Source organism: Aedes albopictus, chromosome 3 (assembly GCF_035046485.1).
Source record: "Aedes albopictus strain Foshan chromosome 3, AalbF5, whole genome shotgun sequence".
Classification (NCBI taxonomy): Eukaryota; Metazoa; Arthropoda; class Insecta; order Diptera; family Culicidae; genus Aedes; species Aedes albopictus.
In genome coordinates this window covers 445,274,890-445,295,572 of record NC_085138.1, presented here as the reverse complement: position 1 = coordinate 445,295,572, position 20,683 = coordinate 445,274,890, and the positions used below count along the sequence as shown (strand labels likewise).

The 20,683-nt window shown below is 38.9% G+C and overlaps 1 protein-coding gene across 5 annotated transcripts in view; it reads left to right on the top strand.

Moving 5' to 3' along the window:
* LOC109407606 (uncharacterized) overlaps nucleotides 1-20,683 on the top strand; it is a 64,394-nt gene that overhangs the window by 29,863 nt on the left and 13,848 nt on the right. For 3 of the 5 annotated variants that reach the window (XR_003898134.2, XM_062856692.1, XM_029876065.2), the window contains exons 30-36: nucleotides 31-168; nucleotides 332-808; nucleotides 951-1,121; nucleotides 6,890-6,946; nucleotides 7,007-7,144; nucleotides 8,597-9,172; nucleotides 9,298-9,513. Coding sequence is in view for 4 of the 5 variants with exons in the window: in XM_062856692.1 (XP_062712676.1) it covers nucleotides 31-168; nucleotides 332-808; nucleotides 951-1,121; nucleotides 6,890-6,946; nucleotides 7,007-7,144; nucleotides 8,597-9,172; nucleotides 9,298-9,513 (1,773 nt within the window). In the remaining variant the exon portion in view is untranslated. The remainder of the gene's footprint in view (nucleotides 1-30; nucleotides 169-331; nucleotides 809-950; nucleotides 1,122-6,889; nucleotides 6,947-7,006; nucleotides 7,145-8,596; nucleotides 9,173-9,297; nucleotides 9,514-20,683) is intronic. The other 2 variants (XM_029876066.2, XM_062856693.1) reach the window with 2 other exon arrangements.

Genomic DNA, 20,683 nt, shown 5'->3' with positions numbered 1-20,683 from the left:
GACGATTCCTAGAAGAAATATTTACTCCAGGTGGAAAACCATAGAGACACAATGTTCGAATGTACAACATGCTCGAAACTGTTTATTCACAAAGCAAGTGTTACACGTCACGAGAAAACAGTGCATGGTTATACGGAAGAAAGCCGTCCGAAACTCACAGACCCAACGGTGAGATATTACACTAGATACATTTGAATCAACGGTTCTTAGAACTATATGATAGCACATATGTATGACATAGAGGGCTATAATTTATCTAAAAGCATTTTTTTTTCTTTATTCCTTTTCTTGATTACCTTTCCAATGGCTGCACAACTGTTTACATCTCCAGATGTGCTCTGGAGATACTGAAGCAGTTGTATATGAAATTGATGAGCTATCAGCGGAAGAATCGGAAGTTCATGGAGGTGAAACACACGAATATGCAACTGGTGAACTAGAACCTGGTGAGTTAGAACCTGGTGAACTGGAACCTGGTGAAATAGCAAGAATAGAAAATGAAGAAGAGATCGACGATCATAGGACTAACGAAGTTAATGAAAACAAACTACAAGAACGTGTGAGCAAGGAAAACAAAGCTTATGGTGTTGGTATGAAGAAGCTAGACATTGGTATGCATATACAGGGACAAATAGCAAGACTATTGTTGGAAAGTGAGGCTGCAAAAAGCAAGACTGATGAAACCAAAACTGATGAAATTGAGATATCGAACACGAACCAAATTTATGAAATCATTGATGATGACAGCATGGAAATCGAAACCGAAGAAATTGAGATTTTGGACACTACAGTTTCAACGCAAACGCAAGTAAGTGCTGTATTTATGGACTTTACTGCTTCTAAATATTCACATAACAGTCCCATCTTTGCTGGGTTTACTATTCACGTGGGACTGTTGTGCGAATTGGGTCAGTATTCTGTTTTTCAATGATAATCATTTTTCTTTACAGCAGAAAAAGCCATCGTCGTTTCAGTGTGGTCATTGTCCAAGAGCGTTTTCCTTCGCATGTAACCTTAAGCGTCATGTAAAAACCATACACGGCGTACCAGGAATGCTTCAGGAACCTATCGTCGAACTTCCAACACCAACTGCTGGTGAACCGATTGCCATAAATTCGAAGGTAAGACCTTGGGTACTAAAATTGCGTTATTCTTGGGAGATCAAAAACTATCTGGATGAATAGCTGTTTCAGTTCAGAATTTCTCTAGTAGAAGGTGGTGGTATTGTAGGTACACTGTGGAGCAGAATTGATCGGACAAACGCTGATTTTCATACAAAATGACCAACTTTGATACGCTGTAGCTATGGACGAATCCTTGGAATGTATTCAGAAAGAAACATCTGGATGAATTTAAGAAAGCGTTTCTAGCATGTGCAGGAGATAGACAAAATGATCGGGACATCGGGACAGGCAAAATTTTCACTTTTCAAAACATTTTAAACTAGCTGTTACTTTTCGAAAAGTGCATCAAAAATTCTTAAATTTTTGCTGGACAACTAGTTGTCTATCAATGGTCCAAATTTGGGAAAGATCGAGCTATTCTACTTGAAATGAGAACGATTTTAGTTAAAGGCATAATTATCCGATAGCTTTGAATTGCTATATCTCCGGAATCAATGAACCGAATGTGATGAAATTTTGAGAGTTTATGACTTATATAATAAGCTTCAAAAAACGTTCCACTTTACTTACAATTTTCAACTAGTTTTCGAACTTAATGTATAAATTCTTGATGAAATCCCCGAAGAAACAGTTTCGAGCATGTTGTACAAATTTTTAGACAATTTCTTAGAAAATTTTCTGGAGAAATCTCTACACAAACCTCAGAAGGCAACCTTTGGTGATTTTCCTGAAGAAATTCTACGATACGTCCTAAAATAACCGTTGCAGGAAAACCTTGAGGTATTCCAATTTACGAGGCATTTTCTGATGGTGTTCCTTGACAAACTTTTGGAAGAATCCCTGAAGAACTTTCTAGAAAAACACTCTCAAAACATTCTTGGAAAAATTCCCAGAGAAATATCTACAGGAGTTCTTGAAAAACTCAATGGATAACTTCTAGAAGGAATTCTTGGAGAAAACCAGAATCTCAGGATATATTTCTGAAAGAATCGCAGGACGAATTTCTGAAGAAATTCCTCTGCATGAGCTGCAGAAGATATTCTTGAAGGAATTCATGGATGGATTCCTGAACAAATCCATGGATGAACTTCTGTCTGATGATTTTGAAAGAATACCTGGATGTCTTTTTGGAGAATTTCCTGGCTCCTGTATGCATAGGGAATGTCCATTAATTACGTCACGCTTTGAGGGGGAGGGGGGTTTAACAAAGTGTGACGACCCATACAAACATTTCAGATGCCTCATATAAAAAGTGTGACATAGTGGGGAGGGGGGGGTTGAAAATGGACGATTATTGCGTGACGTAATTTATGGACGCTCCCAATCACTAAAGTTGTCTTAAAGAATTCCACTACAAATCACATGGAGGAATTCCTCTAGACATCCTTAAAGTTATTCAGGAAAATCTTCAGGTAATCCTAGAGAAATTCTTGGGTGCATCCATGGAAATGATGATGGCAGGATTTCTGAAATTTTTGGAGAGATCCCGGGTGGAATTTCTGAAGGGATCACAAGAGGGCTTTTCGAAGCCATCCCTGTAAGAATTCCCAGAGCAATTCCTGGAGAAAATGCTGGAGAAATTCCCGTACGAACCTCTGGAGGACTTCCAGGAGGACTTCTTGCAAGAATGCTTGGAGGATACACTGGAAGAAACTCTGGAGGAACTCCTGCAGGAATTCTAGGAGGAATTTCTGAAAGTATGCCCGGAGGAATTCCTATAGGAATCCTTGGAGACATTCTCGGAGCAATCCTTGGAAGAACTTGTGAATGAATTATTGGAAGGATTCCTGGAGGAATCCCTAGAGGAATTCGTGTAAGAATCCCCGGAGAAATTTCTGAAGAAATCTGGAGGAGTTCCTGCAGAAATTCTTTAACAAATCCCTGGAGCCATTCCTGAAGGAATGCCTCGAGGACCTTCTGGACAAATTCCTGGCCCTGGAAGTATTCCTGGAGGAATTATCGGAGAAATCGATAGAGAAATCCCTGTCATAATTCCAAGATAACTTCCATGAGCGATTCCTGAAAGAATCCCCAAAGGTATTCCCGGAAGAATGCGGGAGTGTTGCCTGGAAAAATTTCTGGAGAAATTCCTAAAAAAAATCCTGGAGGAATTCCTAGAGGAATTTCTGAAGAAATTGCTGAAGGAATCCTTTGAGCAATTTGTGGAGAAATCCTGGAAGGAATTCCTGAAAGAATCTCTAAAGAAATTCTTGGAGGAATGCCTGGAGGCAGGAATTCCTTGATAAATTCTTTGGAGGCATTTCTATGCGAATTCCTGAAACCAGACGCGCCAACTTGTCTAATTATGGGGGGGCCCCCCCCACAGGGGGGGGGGGGGGTTGTGCAAAGCCTGTTTTTTTCTAATTTTTTGTATGGTTAAATTAAAAAAATCGTCAAATATTGGGACGGCAAACCTATGCTTGCACACCCCCCCCCCCCCCTCCCCCTAAGGTGGCGCCTATGCCTGGAACAATTCCTGAAGGAACCTCTGGAAAAAAATCCTAAAGGGATGTCTGGAGGAATGTTTGGCGAAATTTCTGAAGAAACTCCTGGAGCAATTTCAGAAAGAGTGCCTGGAAGAATTCCTGGAGGAATACCTAGAGGAAACCCTAGAGAAGTCTCGGGAAGAAACCTAGGCTAAATCCGAAGAGGAATCCCTAGGAATCTCGATAGACACCTTTAAGAATCCCTGGAAAAATTCCTGGGATATTTCCTGGAGAAATTCTTAGAGGAATTCCTGGAGGAGTCTCTAGAGAAATTCATGGATGAAATCCTGAAGAAATGCCTAGAGCAATTCCTAGAGGAATTCCTGGGGAATTTCAATGAGGAATCTCTGGAAGAATTCCTGGGGGAATCTCTGAAGAAATTCCTGGAGGAATCTCTGGAAATGCTCTTGAAAAATTGCCAGAGAGCTGCCTGGAGAAATTTCGGGAGAAATTCTTGGGGAGTCCCATGAGGAATTTCTGAATTTAAATTTCGATGGAATGCCTGGAACAACGCATAGAGAAATTTCTGAAGGAATCCCAATGGAAATCTCAGGAATAATTCCTGGAACAATCTCTAGAGAAATTCCTAGAGGATTTCCTGAAGCAATCCCTGGCGTAATTCCTGGAGAAATCCCTGGATAAATTTCTGCAGAAACCCCCGGAAGAATTCCTGGCAAAATCCCTGGAGGAATTTCTGCCGGAACTCCTGGAGGAATCCCTGGCGGAATTCCTGGAGAAATCCTGTTGGAATCCCTGGAGTAATCACTGGAGGAATCCCTGGAAAAAATCCTGGAGGAATCTCTGCACGAATTCCTACAGGAATCTCTTGTGGAATTCCTACAGGAATCTCTTGTGGAATTCTTGGTGGAATCTTAGAGGAATCCCTGGAAGAACACTTGGACGATCCGTAGAGGAATTCCTTCAGAAATTTCTGGAGGAATTCCTAGGGGATTTTCTGTAGGTATATCTGGAGCAATGCCTTGAGGAATGCCTGTAGGAATTTCGGAAGGAATCTCTCGAGAAACTCCTGGAGGTATCTTTAGAAAGATTACTAGAGAAATCTCTAGAGTAATTTCTGGAGGAATACCTGCAGGAATTTCTGAAGAAATCTTACAAGTATTCCTGCAGGAATTCGCCAAGGAATCCCTGGTAGAACTCCTGGAGGAATTCCTCAAGGGAATCCCAGGAGGTTAGTTAGTTAGTTAATTTATTTTCGACACTTCACACGTTAGTGCGCATTCGTGTCGGTCCCAGGAGGTGTTTCTGAAGAAATTCCAGAAGGAAGTACTGTAGAAATTGCAGGAAGAATTCTTGGAGAAATCTCGAAGCAATCTTAAGAAGAGTTCGTGGGTGAACACCTGGAGGAATCCCTGTATCAGTTCCTGAAGAAATCCCTAGGGAAACCCCAAGAAAAATTCTCAGGAAATTCTTAAAAAATTCCGTGAGGAAGTTCTGGATTAATTCTTGGTCGACTTCGGAAAGAATACCAGGAGGAGTTCTTGAAGAAATGCCAAGAGAAGTTTCTGAAGAAATCCTTGGAGGATTTTTTTTTAAATTACCTCTGCAGTTTTTCTTGAAAGAATCACATAAGGAATTCCTGGAGGAATTCCTGAAGAAATCCCTGTGAGGAGTCCCGGAAGCAATCTCATGAGAAACTCCTTAGTAAATCCCTGGAGAGCTATTTCTTTAGGAATCCCGGGAAAAAGTCTGAAGAAACCCATGCCTGCAGTAATTTTAGGACGAAATATTGAATGAATCCTTGGATGGACTACTAAAAGCATTTTGGTACAAAATGTTGATTGAAATCTTGGGTAAATTTTGAAATAAAAAATTCTGGTAAAAGTTTCTTAAAATAAATCCAGAAAGAGATTTCTAAAGAAATCTTTCGAATAATTCCAGATGGAATAATTGGAGCAATATCTAGAGGGATTCTTGAAGGAATATATGGAGAAATCCCTGAAGAAACCTGCATAAATATCTCAAAGGATCTCTGGCGAAATGCCTATGAGAATCCTTGAAGAAATTCCTCCAGGAATCGTCAAAGAAAACACTAAAATAATCACTGGAGGAACCTCTAAATATATCCCAGAAAAAAATTCCGAAGGAATCTCTGGGGGAATCCATACTGGAATCACTGAAGGAAGGGATGGGAAAATTTCTGGAGGTATTCGGCGATGCATCCTTACAGAAGTATCTGTAAAAATTTCTGAATGAAATGAACCGCGGGAGGAATTCCTGATGCATTTCTTGGAGCAGGCCCTGAAATAATCACTATTGGAATCCCGCAAACGTCCGTGGAGAAATTCACGAAGAAGAAATTCCTGGCGACGTTTCTTGAGGAATACCTGAAGGAATCACTGGAGAAGTTCCTGAAGAAATATCTGGATGAATTTCTGAGGATGTCCCTGGAGGAATTCATTAAGAAATCACAGGAATTTTGCTTCACCCTTTCCAGCAGCCTTGTTGTTCTTCAATCCTCTAATGACAGACTTGATCTCGTTTATCGATGGAGGTTCCACAACCTGTCCAACGTCGTCGATTCGAATTGTGTCTGTCGCTCTTATATGCTCACCGTTGATCAATTCCTCGAAGTGCTCTCTCCTCCTGGTAGCCACCATTGATTCGTATGCCAGCAATGTTTCATCATAGTCGTTGTACATTACGGTAAAAGGCGCTGTTTTCTCCGTAGGAGATTTATAGTTCTGTAGAACCTCTGCATATCATTCTGTTCCATACTCTATTGCAGCTTCGCAATGGCAATTTCCCCATACTCTCTTTTCTTTACGTAGTGGATTTGTTTTAAGGTTACTTTTACTGCCTATATCGCTCCCTAGTCCAGCTGACAACAGTCTTATTGTTCGTTACCCTCTCGCGCTTTTCGACGGAACATCCATTCCTAGATCGTCTTCGAGCAGTGTCTTTCATCTTCCGCGCTGTCGTATTCATCGGTCCGTTGATAGACTGCCACAGAGTGTAATCGCCCTCGTTGATCTCACTTGTCCACTCCCACTCGTCCAGCTTTTGGTGATAGGCAGCTACCGTGTACCGCCTGCTGAAAAAAAGGCTGACACACTGAAAATGCCCACTCTGTGAGTCGCAGGCAATTCTCTCCTTTGTTCTTATTGTGTAAGTGTAGCTCATCTAGTGGTATCGGAGTAGCAAGTTAAGGCTGGCCAATCAGGCTTAATCCTCTATAAACATATTGATTTCGGACATTATATATACTCAATAAAACTTAAATTATTTTACTGCTTTTCTTTCGAAACTTGCTGATTTTAGACATGTTCGAAATGCGGGCTTCAGTTCGAAAAAAGAAAGGACAAGTTAAAACACATGGTAGGTACACGATGCCAATTTAATCCATTGATGATATAAAAACATTATATAACTTTCTAGATGGAAGAACACGGAGCAACTTTGTTTAAATGTTCCTATTGCCCAAAACAATTCATCTTCAAACAAAGTGTTACTCGTCACGAGCGTACTGCACATAGTCAAGAGGTGGAAACTCTTCCGAAATCCACAAATTCAACGGTAGGACACTTTTTTTTCTAGATTTCTTTATTTTACAACTGGTACCATCCCGGGTAGAGCGAAATGGCAAATGAAGGGCAAATTTTGCCATTAAAATCAAATGTTTGAATGCCAAAGTTTACTATTAGTTTGTTTGAAATAAGAGTTAAAATAACAAAAATAATAACAAAATTGCTACGAGACGGGCTTGGTGGTCTAGTGGCTACCGCTTCTGATTTATATGCAGAAGGTCCTGGGTTCAATCCCTGGCCCGTCCCTTTCCTCCTAATTTGTATCTTTCTATATACTTTCTCTCTGCTCTCTACATATACAACTCAGGTATAAAAACATGTTCATAGCCGTCGCTAGAACAGAAACGGGTTGAAAAAGCCGTTTCCCTTCCTTCCAAACTTTCACAGCACAGTGTCACAATCCTATTAGAAAACGCCTGCAAGTTATGCAATCAAGCGAACTGTGCCGCACATCTTCAAAATAATAATAAAAAAAAAAAAAACACACAATTCTATCACCTTCCCCTGGTATCCACAAACCAATGTGTGAACCTTCTGCCAACCAATTCCCACCAACACTCCAACATCCGCATGAATTTTGTGCTGGCGCAGAGGTATATTCGGCCAGATGTGGATACAAACGATTGCAATCATCACTTCCTTACCCCTTCCCCACATTGACCTGCAACCTGACGTGGCAGGCGCCATTGTCGCCTAAAAATAGAAGATCACCAACGCTCACACACTGAAGATGCCTGCTAGTCCCCGGCGGTTATCTCATTGGTCCTTGTGTGAGTGTAGGTGGTCTGGCGATACTGGAGTAGCATCCACGGGCGGTCAATCAAGCTCAAGCTCAAGCTCAAAAATAATAACAAAATTGCTACGACATAACAACTAAAGAATAACTAATTTTGCCATTGTAATAACAAAATAATAGCAAAAAGAATGTCAAAATAATAACATATTTTAATTTGATGGTAAATTATGTTATTGTTTTGTTATTATGGCTGATAGCATGGAGAGTAATATTTGTTATTATTATGTTATTATACTATTCAATAATAACTCGCCAACTACAAGTTATACAATGATAGCATGTTATGTTATTTATTTGTTATCTTGAGCTATTCATAAACAATTAAAGAATTGCAAACTTAGATATGATGATAAAATATGTTATTCTTCAGTTATTGGTTTGTTATTCACCTCTACCCGGGATACGCGCCAACTTGTGACGTAGTTGGGGGGGCGAGGCCTCTCAAAATCAATCAAATTCGTAAAATTTCGACGCAGTTCATCTAGTTTAGGCATATTTACGTGAAAACTAGTGCATTGAGCTAAAAAAAAGTTGAATTTTGTCCAATTTTGGAAAGCTTCGCCCCCCCAACTACGTCACAAGTTGGCGCCTATGACTGGTACTAATGTTTTTTTTTTCAATGACAACGAACCATTGCTTTCCCAGGTGTACCCTGGAGAAGACAATACAGAAGTTGAATCTGCTGTAAACGCTGAGAAACAAGATGAGGAAAATCAACGTTATGGAAATGTAACTAATGAACTGGCGCTTACGTTAACAAGTACAGAAGGGAATGCCAGTGGAATAAGAACTGATGAAAATACAATCAATTACATTGATTTCGATGAAAACAAACTAATACAACATACTATGGAAGAAAATCAAGTTGATGACGTGAATAGTGATGAAAATAATCTTGACGCTGGAATTTATGAAATTGAGATTTTTGACGTCCCATCCGCGGAAAATATGAAGATAGAAAGTATAACTGATGCAGCCGAAACTGATGAACACAGGATGGATTATAACACTGATCATGTTGAGATGTTGGACATTGTGAAAGAATTAACAGCCGATGAAACCAAGGCTGATGAGTACATGATGGAATATAACACCGCTGAAGTTGGGTTGTCGGATACCATAAACGAAGAAGATGTGACGGGAAAAATCGCATTTGATGAAATGGAAATCAAAACAGAAGGAATTGAAATTTCGGACGCCATAGTTTCAATGACAACAATGGTAAGCACTTCCCAACTAACATTCAATGTTAATGTAAACGTCAACAAGGCATCCTCGATACCAGGGTATGCCAAACCGAAATATGAAGTATTCGTTTACGGAATTTACTCTTTCGATATTTCCAGGTGATAGCCCATTCAGATTCGAAGTTGGTGGAGGAAGTCATACAGACTGAGGCAAATACAGCTGCTGGAAATGTTGCTGATGAAGGCAAAACTGACGAAAATGGAGTTGATAGAAACGAGGCAGATGATAACGCATTTTTCGAAGAGATTGATATTGATTACGACGTAGCGGAAGGAAATGAAATCACAAACGCCCAAGCTACATCGGAATTGAAGGTAAGTAGTAAACTGTTCCAACCCAAAGACAACATTTATCAAATGAAAAAAGAGAGTTTTTATGAGAGCCTAAGGCCCCATTAGACATGACAAATGTTTGGCTAAGCAAGCTCATCAAATGACCAACACAACGTGAATCATAGCAACCTTTGATGAATGTCGGACTTCAATGGCAAATATTTGGCATAATGACAAACAGTGTAATGGCACCTTAAGAAGATCCTGAAAGTTTAGATGAAACGATCACGATAACCTATTGTACAAACGGCCTGACCATTTCTGGATTTTCTTCGATTTCGAAAATCTGACGGTCGCCATATCAAATTTCAAAATGGTCGCCATATCCTAAAATTTTACTTATTCAGAGAACCATCCCGAGCAAGAATCAACACGCAGTTGATGCTTCGCGATGGATAAAGTAGATTCGTGCTCAACTGATTGATTATCCAGTTGTTCCAGCAGTGTTCAGCAACGTTCGACTAGTAGGAGTTGAATACGTCACTCGATTCCATTCAGCAGTGGTGAATTAGCACAGAACATTAGTGTGCATTAGTGCGTTCCGTAAAAAAACACGTGTTTTTCATTCCGTACTCTGAGTCGAAGTATCATGAAACGAAAGCGCTTATTTGACTTGTGAAAAAGATACAGATACATGTGCTAATATTTACATGAACCACAGATAACAGATGTTTATGCTAGTACAAATTTTTCGCAGAATCCTGTGTAAATGTTCAAAACGATATACGTTGGCTCACTACCGCCATCTACTCAACTGATTGCGGCATTACATCTAACTTGAATGCAAGAATAGTTCAAAGTTCCAGTTTCATTCAAGATCGAATGCAATCTTGAATGTAAAATTGCGTAGTGCATGCAATCTTGAAAGCGATCACTGACTATCGATCACTGCGCCATCTCTAAATGATTGCCACATGAGTTTCAGCTGCTCGTTACATATACGAAATGGCTGTTGAGCATTTTTACACACATTGCCAATATAAGCATAAACGTCTGTTATCTGTGCATGAACTTAACAAGAAGCAGAAAAAGGTATTGTTAAACTGTTTTGTAATGGAATTACTGCAAGTCGAATAAAAATCTTAATGAACGCTTGAAAAGTGTTTTAAATTATCATTGTTAATACCGATACGAAAGGTTGAACATTGGCTACTTTTTCAATTGAAAAAGCATTTGTACAGTAATGTGTACAACATAATTTTAGTTCAGCTATCATTACTATTATAAAGCAGCAATTCAGCATGCATGCTTGTTTGTGGCTTGCGATTGTTAGTTGGCAACTCCAGAATCCTAGCAACGACTTCATATCGACTATGTCGGGACCGTCGGCGATTGGTATTAACTTGTCCTAGTCAATGCTTTCTCGGAATGAACCGAAGTAGTCCCAAATCGTCTAATCACAACATCTGCCACTTTGGAAATTCTTCAAGGAATTGTCGCACTGACTGAATGCGCTGGCAAGCAACATCAACGAATTTCGCTGTAGCATATATGCTCCCGAAGAGGGGTGCACGTTCAATTCTTGGTACGCCCGATACTCGCAACTGATAAGGATGCCAAGAAGCTTGACGTCTCCGCAAAAGTCTTGACTCCTTAAAAGAAACTTTTGATGTCTTCACTAATACTGACGCATTACAATCCAATGCAGAATGTCGTAGTGTAGTATCGAGCCAGATAGTAAAAAAGGTGCTTAGCCCTGATATTCACCGTAACACGATTCTTTTCAGCAGTGGTGAAATAGCACAGAACATTATGGTTAACAACTGAACAACACATCAATTCAGCTGCTGTTCAGTAAAACAACACATGTTTTTCATCCCGCACTCTGAGTCAAAGTATGATGAAACGAAAGCGCTTATATGACTAGTGAAAAACATATTATACAGATACATGTGCTAATATTTACATGAACTTAACAAGAAGCAGAAAAGGGTATTGTTAAACTGTTTTGTAATAGAATTACTGCAAGTCGAATAAAAAACTTAATGAACGCTTGAAAAGTGTTTTAAATTATCATTGTTAATACCGATAAGGTTGAACATTGACTACTTACACTAGTTTACAGCATTTTTTAACTCGGTAAGCTGATGATCATTTTTGGTGTAGAATCATGCCCTGAGTTCGAAAATGTGAAGGAAAAAAATAACAGTAGAGCGGATTTTTTTTCGACTTTCTATACAAGATTGATGATTTGAAATCGATTTTTGTTCTATTTTTAAGCAAAGTCGCTCACTTCATTCATCTCATTCTTCGTAATCAATGCTCCGATTGAGCTGAATTTTCTACTGTAACTCAGGTACATATGATATGTCAAGTGAACGTTGAGAAAGAATTTTTAAATTTATTTTTTCTTATTGAAAAAAATATTTTTTTTTCATAAATTTTTGGAAATTTATCTAAAATTTAAGGACATCGTCCCTTAAACTATCCCATATCTTTAATTTCATCAATCTGACGCAAAACCTGCTTTCAGAAGATCGAAAGGTAAGGTACCCCGGGGCAAGTGAGAATCGGGGGCAAGTGAGACCTATAGCTGGTATTTTTTTATTATTTATTTTTAAGACTAACATTCTTCATGGAAAACATAGGTATCACACCTACGGATACTTTAAATACAAAAAATGTTATTGTTTCAACCATAAAGAGACCATATGCGTTATTGTTGTTCATAAGTAATTTTCAATTCACTAGGTGAGATTGACGTGCTCTACTACATTCGTCGTTTAAAAATAGATTTGTCATTCTACAAATACTTTTTCGGTTTCAGGATAGTATTTGGAGTTCTTGCAAATGATTTCAAGCGAAAAAGCTGTATTTTATTTTTATTTATTACCTTTAGTTTACTGCTCTCACTTGCCCCAGTGCATTTCGCTACCTGGGGTAAGTGGGACCTATGAGAATTAACATACACAATTTTATGGGTTCATCTCGCCTTGTCCAGCCTAAGATGAAATTAGCACGAAAGTCAATAAAAATTGACGTGTTAAGTAATTATACTTTATTACCTCTATTTAGATAAAATATGATAAAATTCTTGTAAAAAATGGTAAAACCTTGGGTAAAACGAAAAAAAAAAATACCAAAAGCATGTATTTTTTATGTTTTTCTCTAAATATCTTCCATTATTTTTTCACTTTACGCTGCATAATGAATTCTTTTGAGCATTCAGGAACCGTCAATTAAAAAATAAAATAGGGAAATTTTCAAAATTCATGATTTAATAAAACATTATTTAATGATCGTCAGATAATGTAAGGGAGAAGATATTACTGAAAATCTCGAAACCCCAGATTTACTTTTGGCGAGATTCATCAAAATATTGAGACCAAGTTTCGAAATCTTTTGTCTCTTCACTTTACGGTGCTTTTGTATACAAAAATCAATTTATTTTGCATGAGCTGCTAGAGTTGATTCAAGTTTTTTTTCCCCAGCGATTTTTTATGTGTTACGCAATTTATGCACGATACCTTAAACCTCTTATTATTTTAATCTCCAAACATAGTCATTCATATAAGGGATTTATGATTCATGTTTCCTTATCTGTTGCAGCTCATATTAAGACCTTTGAACAAAAACTCTGAATAGGTCCCACTTGCCCCGTGAAACGAAGTAAATGAAGATCTGCTACCACGGTGTGTCTAAAACCGTTATTAATAAAATAAAATACCCATCTAAGCGGCACCCACCATTCGAAAGATATAGTATCCAGGTATTATCTCTGAAATTTTGAAAATGTTTCATGGAGGGAATTGATAGTTTGAGCGATTTGAAATTTTAGGGCGATTTTCAATGAAATTCTCTTTGAACTAGCTATTAATATTCAATCGCGGTTGTATCACGATCGTAGCCATCAACCTGTCCCTCATAAATTTGGAATCCAACATTCGAAACGTATGGTATTCGAGTATTCTTACTGAAAATTTGAGAACATTTTATCTACGAAATCAAAAGTTATCGTGAATTGAATTTATAATCCAAATCCATAGGTTTTTATAGTATTTATAGCAATTAAACAGTTACTATTTACTACAAATAACCAAAACCAATTCAAATGTCCGCTATTGTAGTCAATCACAGCATTCAACAGCTGGCTGAAATAGGATTTAGATGTCTGGAGTGTACGATATCTCTCCCATGTTTCTGAAAAATTACTGGGAACGCTCTCAGTAGCTTGCTCTCCGAACACACCAAGAGACTTCTCAGTGTATTCTCAGAACTGCTTAACGTGGAACCGCTGAATATGAAACTTTTAGGAAATTGATACAAACTTTTCAATCAACGTGGTATATGAATGGTCAAAGGACGTCTAGCGGATCTGTAACAATTCTTACCAGAAATTGAGAAGGGAAATAAGCATTTTTTGTGATATGTAGAAGCGAGTCAGCAATTAAAGCAAATTGTTGGGCGATTGTTATTGGCCTCACGGCCTCGCGGCATGGTGAAGTAGGATTGTCATCATTCTTGCACGCGAAAACATCTAAGTTTGTAAGCGAAACTCTATGTTTGTTGTGTAAATGACACCCCTAGTTAACGGTATGGATCAGCAGTTGATATTGACTGCCACTCCCCAACCTGCTTTGCACATAACTCTTGGAACGCATTGTACAAAGTCGTCAAAAATGCAAGTCCTGAAAAGGTACAGCTGTGCTCCATGATGGCTGTTGTGGGACATCAGCAACGAACGTATGGCTTCACAGGAAAAACATGTCACAATTAATGGGCGCTTCGATGGTTCTAGAAGGAGGTCCTAAACTACACCACACGATCTTTTAAACGTAAGCGATTAATTAACTATGGTGGTTTAATAGTAATTATATTTCAGGCATTAAAGTCAAAGACATCTACAGAGCGTGTTTCATAGATAAATTGGATCCATACTATACCACGTTGAAGGCTAGGTTTGGAACGATATGGGAGACCCTTGATTTGCCGAATTTCTCAAAGTTTCATATTTTGCAGTTCCAGAAGGGCCCATATAGCCGAGGCGGTAAACGCACGGGTATTCAGCATGACCATGCTGAGAGTGACGGGTTCGATTCCCGGTCGGTCCAGGATCTTTTCGTAAAGGAAATTTCCTTGATTTCCTTGGGCATAGAGTATCTTCGTGCCTGCCACACGATATACACATGCAAAATGGTCATTGGCAGAGAAAGCTCTCAGCTAAAAACTGTGGAAGTGCTCATAGAACACTAAGCTGAGAAGCAGGCTTTGTCCCAGTGAGGACGTTACGCCAAGAAGAGGAGAGATGAGAGGAGTTCCAGTTGCTGGTCTGAGATGATACATACGGTAAAATCTCTTGGTGTGTTCGGAGCAATTCCCAGCAATTTTTCAGAAACATGGGAGAGATATAGTACGCTCCAGAAATCTAAATCCTATTTCAACCAGCTGTTGAATACTGTGATTGACTACAATAGCGGGCATTTGAATTGGTTTTGGTTATTTGTAGTAAATAGTAACTGTTTAATTGCTATAAATACTGTAAAAACCTATGGATTTGGATTATAAATTCAATTCACGATAACTTTTGGTTTCATAGATAAAATGTTCTCAAATTTTCAGTAAGAATACTCGAATACCATACGTTTCAAATGTTGGACTCCAAATTTATGAGGAACAGGTTGATGGCCACGATCGTGATACAACCGCGATTGAATATTAATAACTTCAAAGAGAATTTCATTGAAAATCGTCCTAAAATTTGAAATCTCTCAAACTATCAATTCCCTCCACGAAACATTTTCAAAATTTCAAAGATGATACCTGGATATTATATCTTTCGAATGGTGGGTACCGCTTAGATGGGTATTTTATTTTGTTAATAACGGTTTTAGACACACCGTGGCTACACTTTTCATTATATGCATAATATATGAAAAGTAAAAATTTTGAAACAGTCTTAATGCACGTTAATAAGTACAAATATACCAACAACGTCTTTTTGGTTCATTGGAATTATTAAAAAAAATGTGTTCTGAAATTTTTGGCATGACCAAACCAAATTAGCATTTTTTTAGGTCCCACTTGCCCCGGGGTACCTTATTATATTCAGCTTTTAATTTATGGAAAAAGATTTGAAATTGGTTGAACAAAACGCAAGATACATATTTGAATTTTAGTAAATTCCATGTTTAAAAAATTTGAAAAACTCGATATTGAGCTAAAACTCATAAACTGTTCTCCTTAAAATTTTTTGATGCACGGTTTCGAAATTACCATTAAATTGTGCTTTCAAAACTTTGGTCGTTCACAGAAGTTCACGACTTTCGTTTTATTTTGTAAACTAGTGTTATCAATTGAAAAAGCATTTGTACAGTAATGTGTACAACATAATTTTAGTTCAGCTATCTTTACTATTATAAAGCAACAATTCAGCATGCATGCTTGTTTGTGGCTTGCGATTGTTAGTTGACTTCATATCGACTATGTCGGGTCCGTAGGCGATTGGTATTAACTTGTCCTAGTCAATGCTTTCTCGGAATGAACCAAAGTAGTTCCAAATCGCCCAATCACAACATCTGCCACGTTGGAAATCCTTCAAGGAAACGTTTTGAACCCCAGTGACTCTAGCGAGTGACAAACGTCGCTAGTTCGTCTGTGAGCAATTCAAACGCTACTGTCATAAGAACGGTGTTCTCCACCTGAAAACGCCGCCATCCAGTCACCGTCCAACGGACTTGTAGAAAGATTCGTCGACACCTTTGAGCGGACTCTCAAGATAGTTACAGAGCGAAAGAATCTCTTAGCGAAGCAACCAACCAACATTTTCCTGCTCTATGACTGTCCCACAATGTTCGGAAAAAGATAAAGTTCGACCAAAACTCTTTTTATGTATTTAATCGAAGTTATGGGTTTTCTAGATATGTTATATAGTATTTTTAGTGTTTAAAAAGGGGTATTCAAAAATTACGTAACTTCAAAAATTTCAAAAACGGTAAAAATCAGTAAACTTCACATTTTTTGCGTTTTTTGTTAGAAAATCGATTTGAATTTAATTAAATGATTATCTGTCGATCAAATCCAATCAAGTTTGTTTAAAATGTGTAAAAAATGTGGGAAGATAAATTTTATTTCAGTCAAAAATGGAAAAATAACGTAAAATACATAAAAAAAACATGACTTTTTTAAATGGCTCTAATTTGAAAAACTGCAAATTTCTGCAAAATGTTTAAACGTTTTTATGCAGCCCTGAGCATGATGTTTAAGATGTACTATTCAAAATTGCGGCGACACGTGACGACACGAACCGTTTTTTAACTTAAAAATTAAAAAAATTCCTATGGTACAATATATAAAAATTTGAAAAGTTTTGTTACATATTAATTTTGCACCATACGTGCATTCAAACAGTCCAATAAGAAGCTTTCATATGCTGGATAACATAAAACATATATTCCATTCTCAAAATATTATTATTTTACTTTTTTCGAAAAATTCATTTTCTCAATTTTATGACTTAGACCACTTTGGCAGTGAAAATGTCATTGAAATACAAAAGCTGGTATGTTTTTAATTAAGAATCATAAAACTACAATACATTATCTTTGTTATTTGGTGAAAAAAAAGTTTAAAAATATCAATTCCGTTTTTTGAGAGTTTTGGCCGCCCCTTTGTATGGAGCCCGACCAATGTGTGTCCCACACAAAACCGAAGTGTTCCGGAAGGGAAGTCGAGTCTCTTCCTCTTCTGGTATCGCTTGACTTATTCCAACACCGTTTCAAGAAAATGGAAGAAACTTAGCAAGACAGCCAATATTCTTCCGCAATCTTGGAGCCAAGACCATGAGCTACAATCCGCAGGATCTGGTATGGGTCAAGGTGTTCAAAAAACAGTTGGAGTTGAGAAGCAGGTCAGGTGCTCGGCTGCGTGGGGAGCGTGATCTTGGTACTACGTTTGGTAGACACAGAAAACCGTGTAAATCCGATCCCTGTAATCAACTTCGAAGCCGCACCGAATCGGAAACAGTATATGTGACAGTAAACGTAAACTCATGGGGCCAGTTGAAACCAAGATCTACAGAATCCAGATGATCTACAGTTTGGGCAGGACCTGTACATTTTTGTTCATTCTGCTAGTAGAGTGACGTGACACCACATGACAGCATCACGTCACTCCACTCGTATAATGAGCACAAAAATTACAAAGGATCCACAGAACACTGAACCACTTCGGCGCAGTGTTGGGAATACTCACTTGCAAAAAGTTATACTCACTTGCTACTATATTAGTTTAAAAGCATGCTATCAAAAAACGATGTTTGAAGGACTTTTACATTGCAATATTATCTAAAAATTTGCCGAATAAAATAGAGGTCGCACACTCATACAAAAGTCGCTAGAGAGCTGTGAGCACGAGGTGAGTATAAATTAAACTAATTTTACTCACCTCATACTCACAGCTCTGTCAAGACTTAGGTATACGTGTGCGACTCTACTTTATTCCGCAAAATTTTAGGTAACACTATTCAATGTAAATGTCTTTCATTCACCGTTTTTGATAGCATGCATCTGACCTAAGATAGAAGTGAGTGAGTATAACTCTCCCAAATGAGTATTCCGCAACACTGCTTAGGGGTTCTCAACGAAGACGGCAACCACCCAAGTAACACACTTGTCACAGAAGACTAACGGCGGCGCAGGTTTTTGTTGCGCAGAAGTCACTGTGCCTTCCCAACTAACATTTATTGTGAATGTCAACGTCAACGAAGCTTCCTCAATACGGCTTGATGCTGAGTTTTTGTGATATGGACGGAAACTTCTATGCAAGCCCTATCATCAATGAATCATAGCTCTTTTCTCGGCTCCTATGTAACCACTAACTAAATAAGATCTTGACAAGGCGCTTTCTCAGCCTTTTCACAGTTGTTAAATAATAGTTATTCGGCATCCCCAAATTAATCGATTAAATATAATTAGGTTATGGATACCGTGACGCAATACATGTGGAACTGGAAATATTACTTTTAAAATTGAATCATTAAAGTACTTGCCGCTACTTCAGGTATCAGATTAGAAGGCCGGCTCCAGAGGCACGTTATCCTCCATTTGGGACATTTGTGCCATCGCCATAATAATAGCCTATTTCATCATCTACCTGAGGGAAAAGGAAGGAAATAAGGATAAGGACATGTAGGGAAATAGGAAAAATACCCTGGAAGAGGGTACTAACGCATAAGCGTACCACAATGAGTTCAAACAGCGCCCTGAAAAGGGCACTGTAATAACGCATAAAGCAAAAGAGAGCCTATAGCTCTTTACCACAGCGGGTAAGAACAACATAATATCCTGAATATTCAGGTCTCTGAAAGCAGTTTCACTTAATAAGTGTTTACCGAATACTCGGAAACGCAGTTGCGCAAAAACTGGACAGTTACATATCAAATGATACGAAGTTCCATAATCGGATTCATAGCTAACACATGCAAATGAATCAGCTTGCTGAATATTCGCCATGTGATAGCTGAGTCGACAGTGGCCAGTCAATGCTTTGACCAGAATGCTGCAATTCTGCTTTGACAGATTTGTAAGATACTTCGCCACCCTTGGAGATGGCTCAGTACAATACAATTTGGTTTGACGACATGACTCCAAACTATTCCAGTATTGTCTGTGTTGAGTGGCAGTCCAGGTGTGAATCTGAAGCTTTACCCAACTTCGATATCGGAATATCTGGCTCAGGGCCAATGAAGTCATGTGATGCTCTCCAGTGCGAGCTAACTCATCAGCCAATTCATTTCCAGCGATGGAAGAATGGCCAGGCACCCATACAAGGTGAACAGCGTTTGCTGAATTCAGTTCTTCGATTTGAGTTCGACAAGCGATAACTATCTTCGACCAGGAGTTGCCCGAAGCAAGTGCTTTAATAGCAGCCTGGCTATCTGAACAGTAAATCACTTTGCCCATTACGTGCTGCTGAAGTGTCGATTGCACTCCGCACATAAGAGCAACGATTTCGGCCTGAAAAACGGTGCAGTGTCTACCAAGTGAGTAAAACTGATACAGCCTTAGCTCACAATAATGAACACCAGCACCTGCTTGACCTTCGAGAAGGGAGCCATCAGTGTAACATACGATGCCGTCTGAAATACTTCTTTCCAGATATCCAGATGTCCACTCTTCCCGGGAAGGGAATTTCGTGGAAAATGTCCTATATGGAAAATTACAAGCAATTGTAAGATCACTTGGAGCAAGGACAATTTTGTCCCAATTCACCAAAAGTGCAAACAACGAGGTGTGTGTTGATGTGCGGTTCACAGGAGTTTCCTCTAGTAGACCGAGTACCCGTAGACGGTAAGTGCAAGAAAGTGCTTCTTGTTTGAGATGAATGTGTAGTGGGGCAACGTCAAAGACAACTTCTACCGCTGCCGTGGGAGTTGAAGAGAACGCTCCAGACATCGCCATTAAGCACATCCTTTGGAGATGGCCTAACTTTGATTGTATCGTTCTCACTTCGCCCTTTTGCCACCTCACAAGACATTCATAGGCCAATATTGGCCGAACAACAGTTGTGTAGATCCATTTGATATACTTGGGTTTTAGACCCCAAGTTATACCAAAGGTTTGCCGGCATTGCCCGAAGGCCATATAAGCTTTCTTGGTTCTGGACTCAATGTGAGGTGTCCAGGAAAGCTTGGAATCAAGAATGACTCCAACGTAATTTACATGTTCACATTGATTTCAGAATCAAAGAGACGCAAAGGTCGAACGCCATTACGGTTTCGCCTTTTCGTAAAAAAGAACAATAGATGTTTTACTCGGATTAACCGAAAGGCCATATTGGCGACACGAACCCTCAACTACCTGAAGGGCGCTTTGCATCAGGTCGAAAAGGGTGATACACATACCAACTAACAATGCTAGGTAGTCGTCGGCAAAACTATAAGTAGAAAAACCTCAATAGCGTATCTGCTACGAGATTCCACAAAAGCGGTGACAAGACTCCCCCTTGGGGGCATCCACAAACACTCAATCTCCTAATCCCTGCTAGACGCAATGTCGAGAAGAGATATCGGTTTTTGAGCATTTGATGAATCCAATTGGAAATCATTGGAGGGTGGTATCACATTTCCCGGAATGCCACTTCCCGGAATGCCATTTCCCGGAGTGACATTTCCCAGAATGACATTTCCCGGAATGACATTTCCCGGAATGATAAT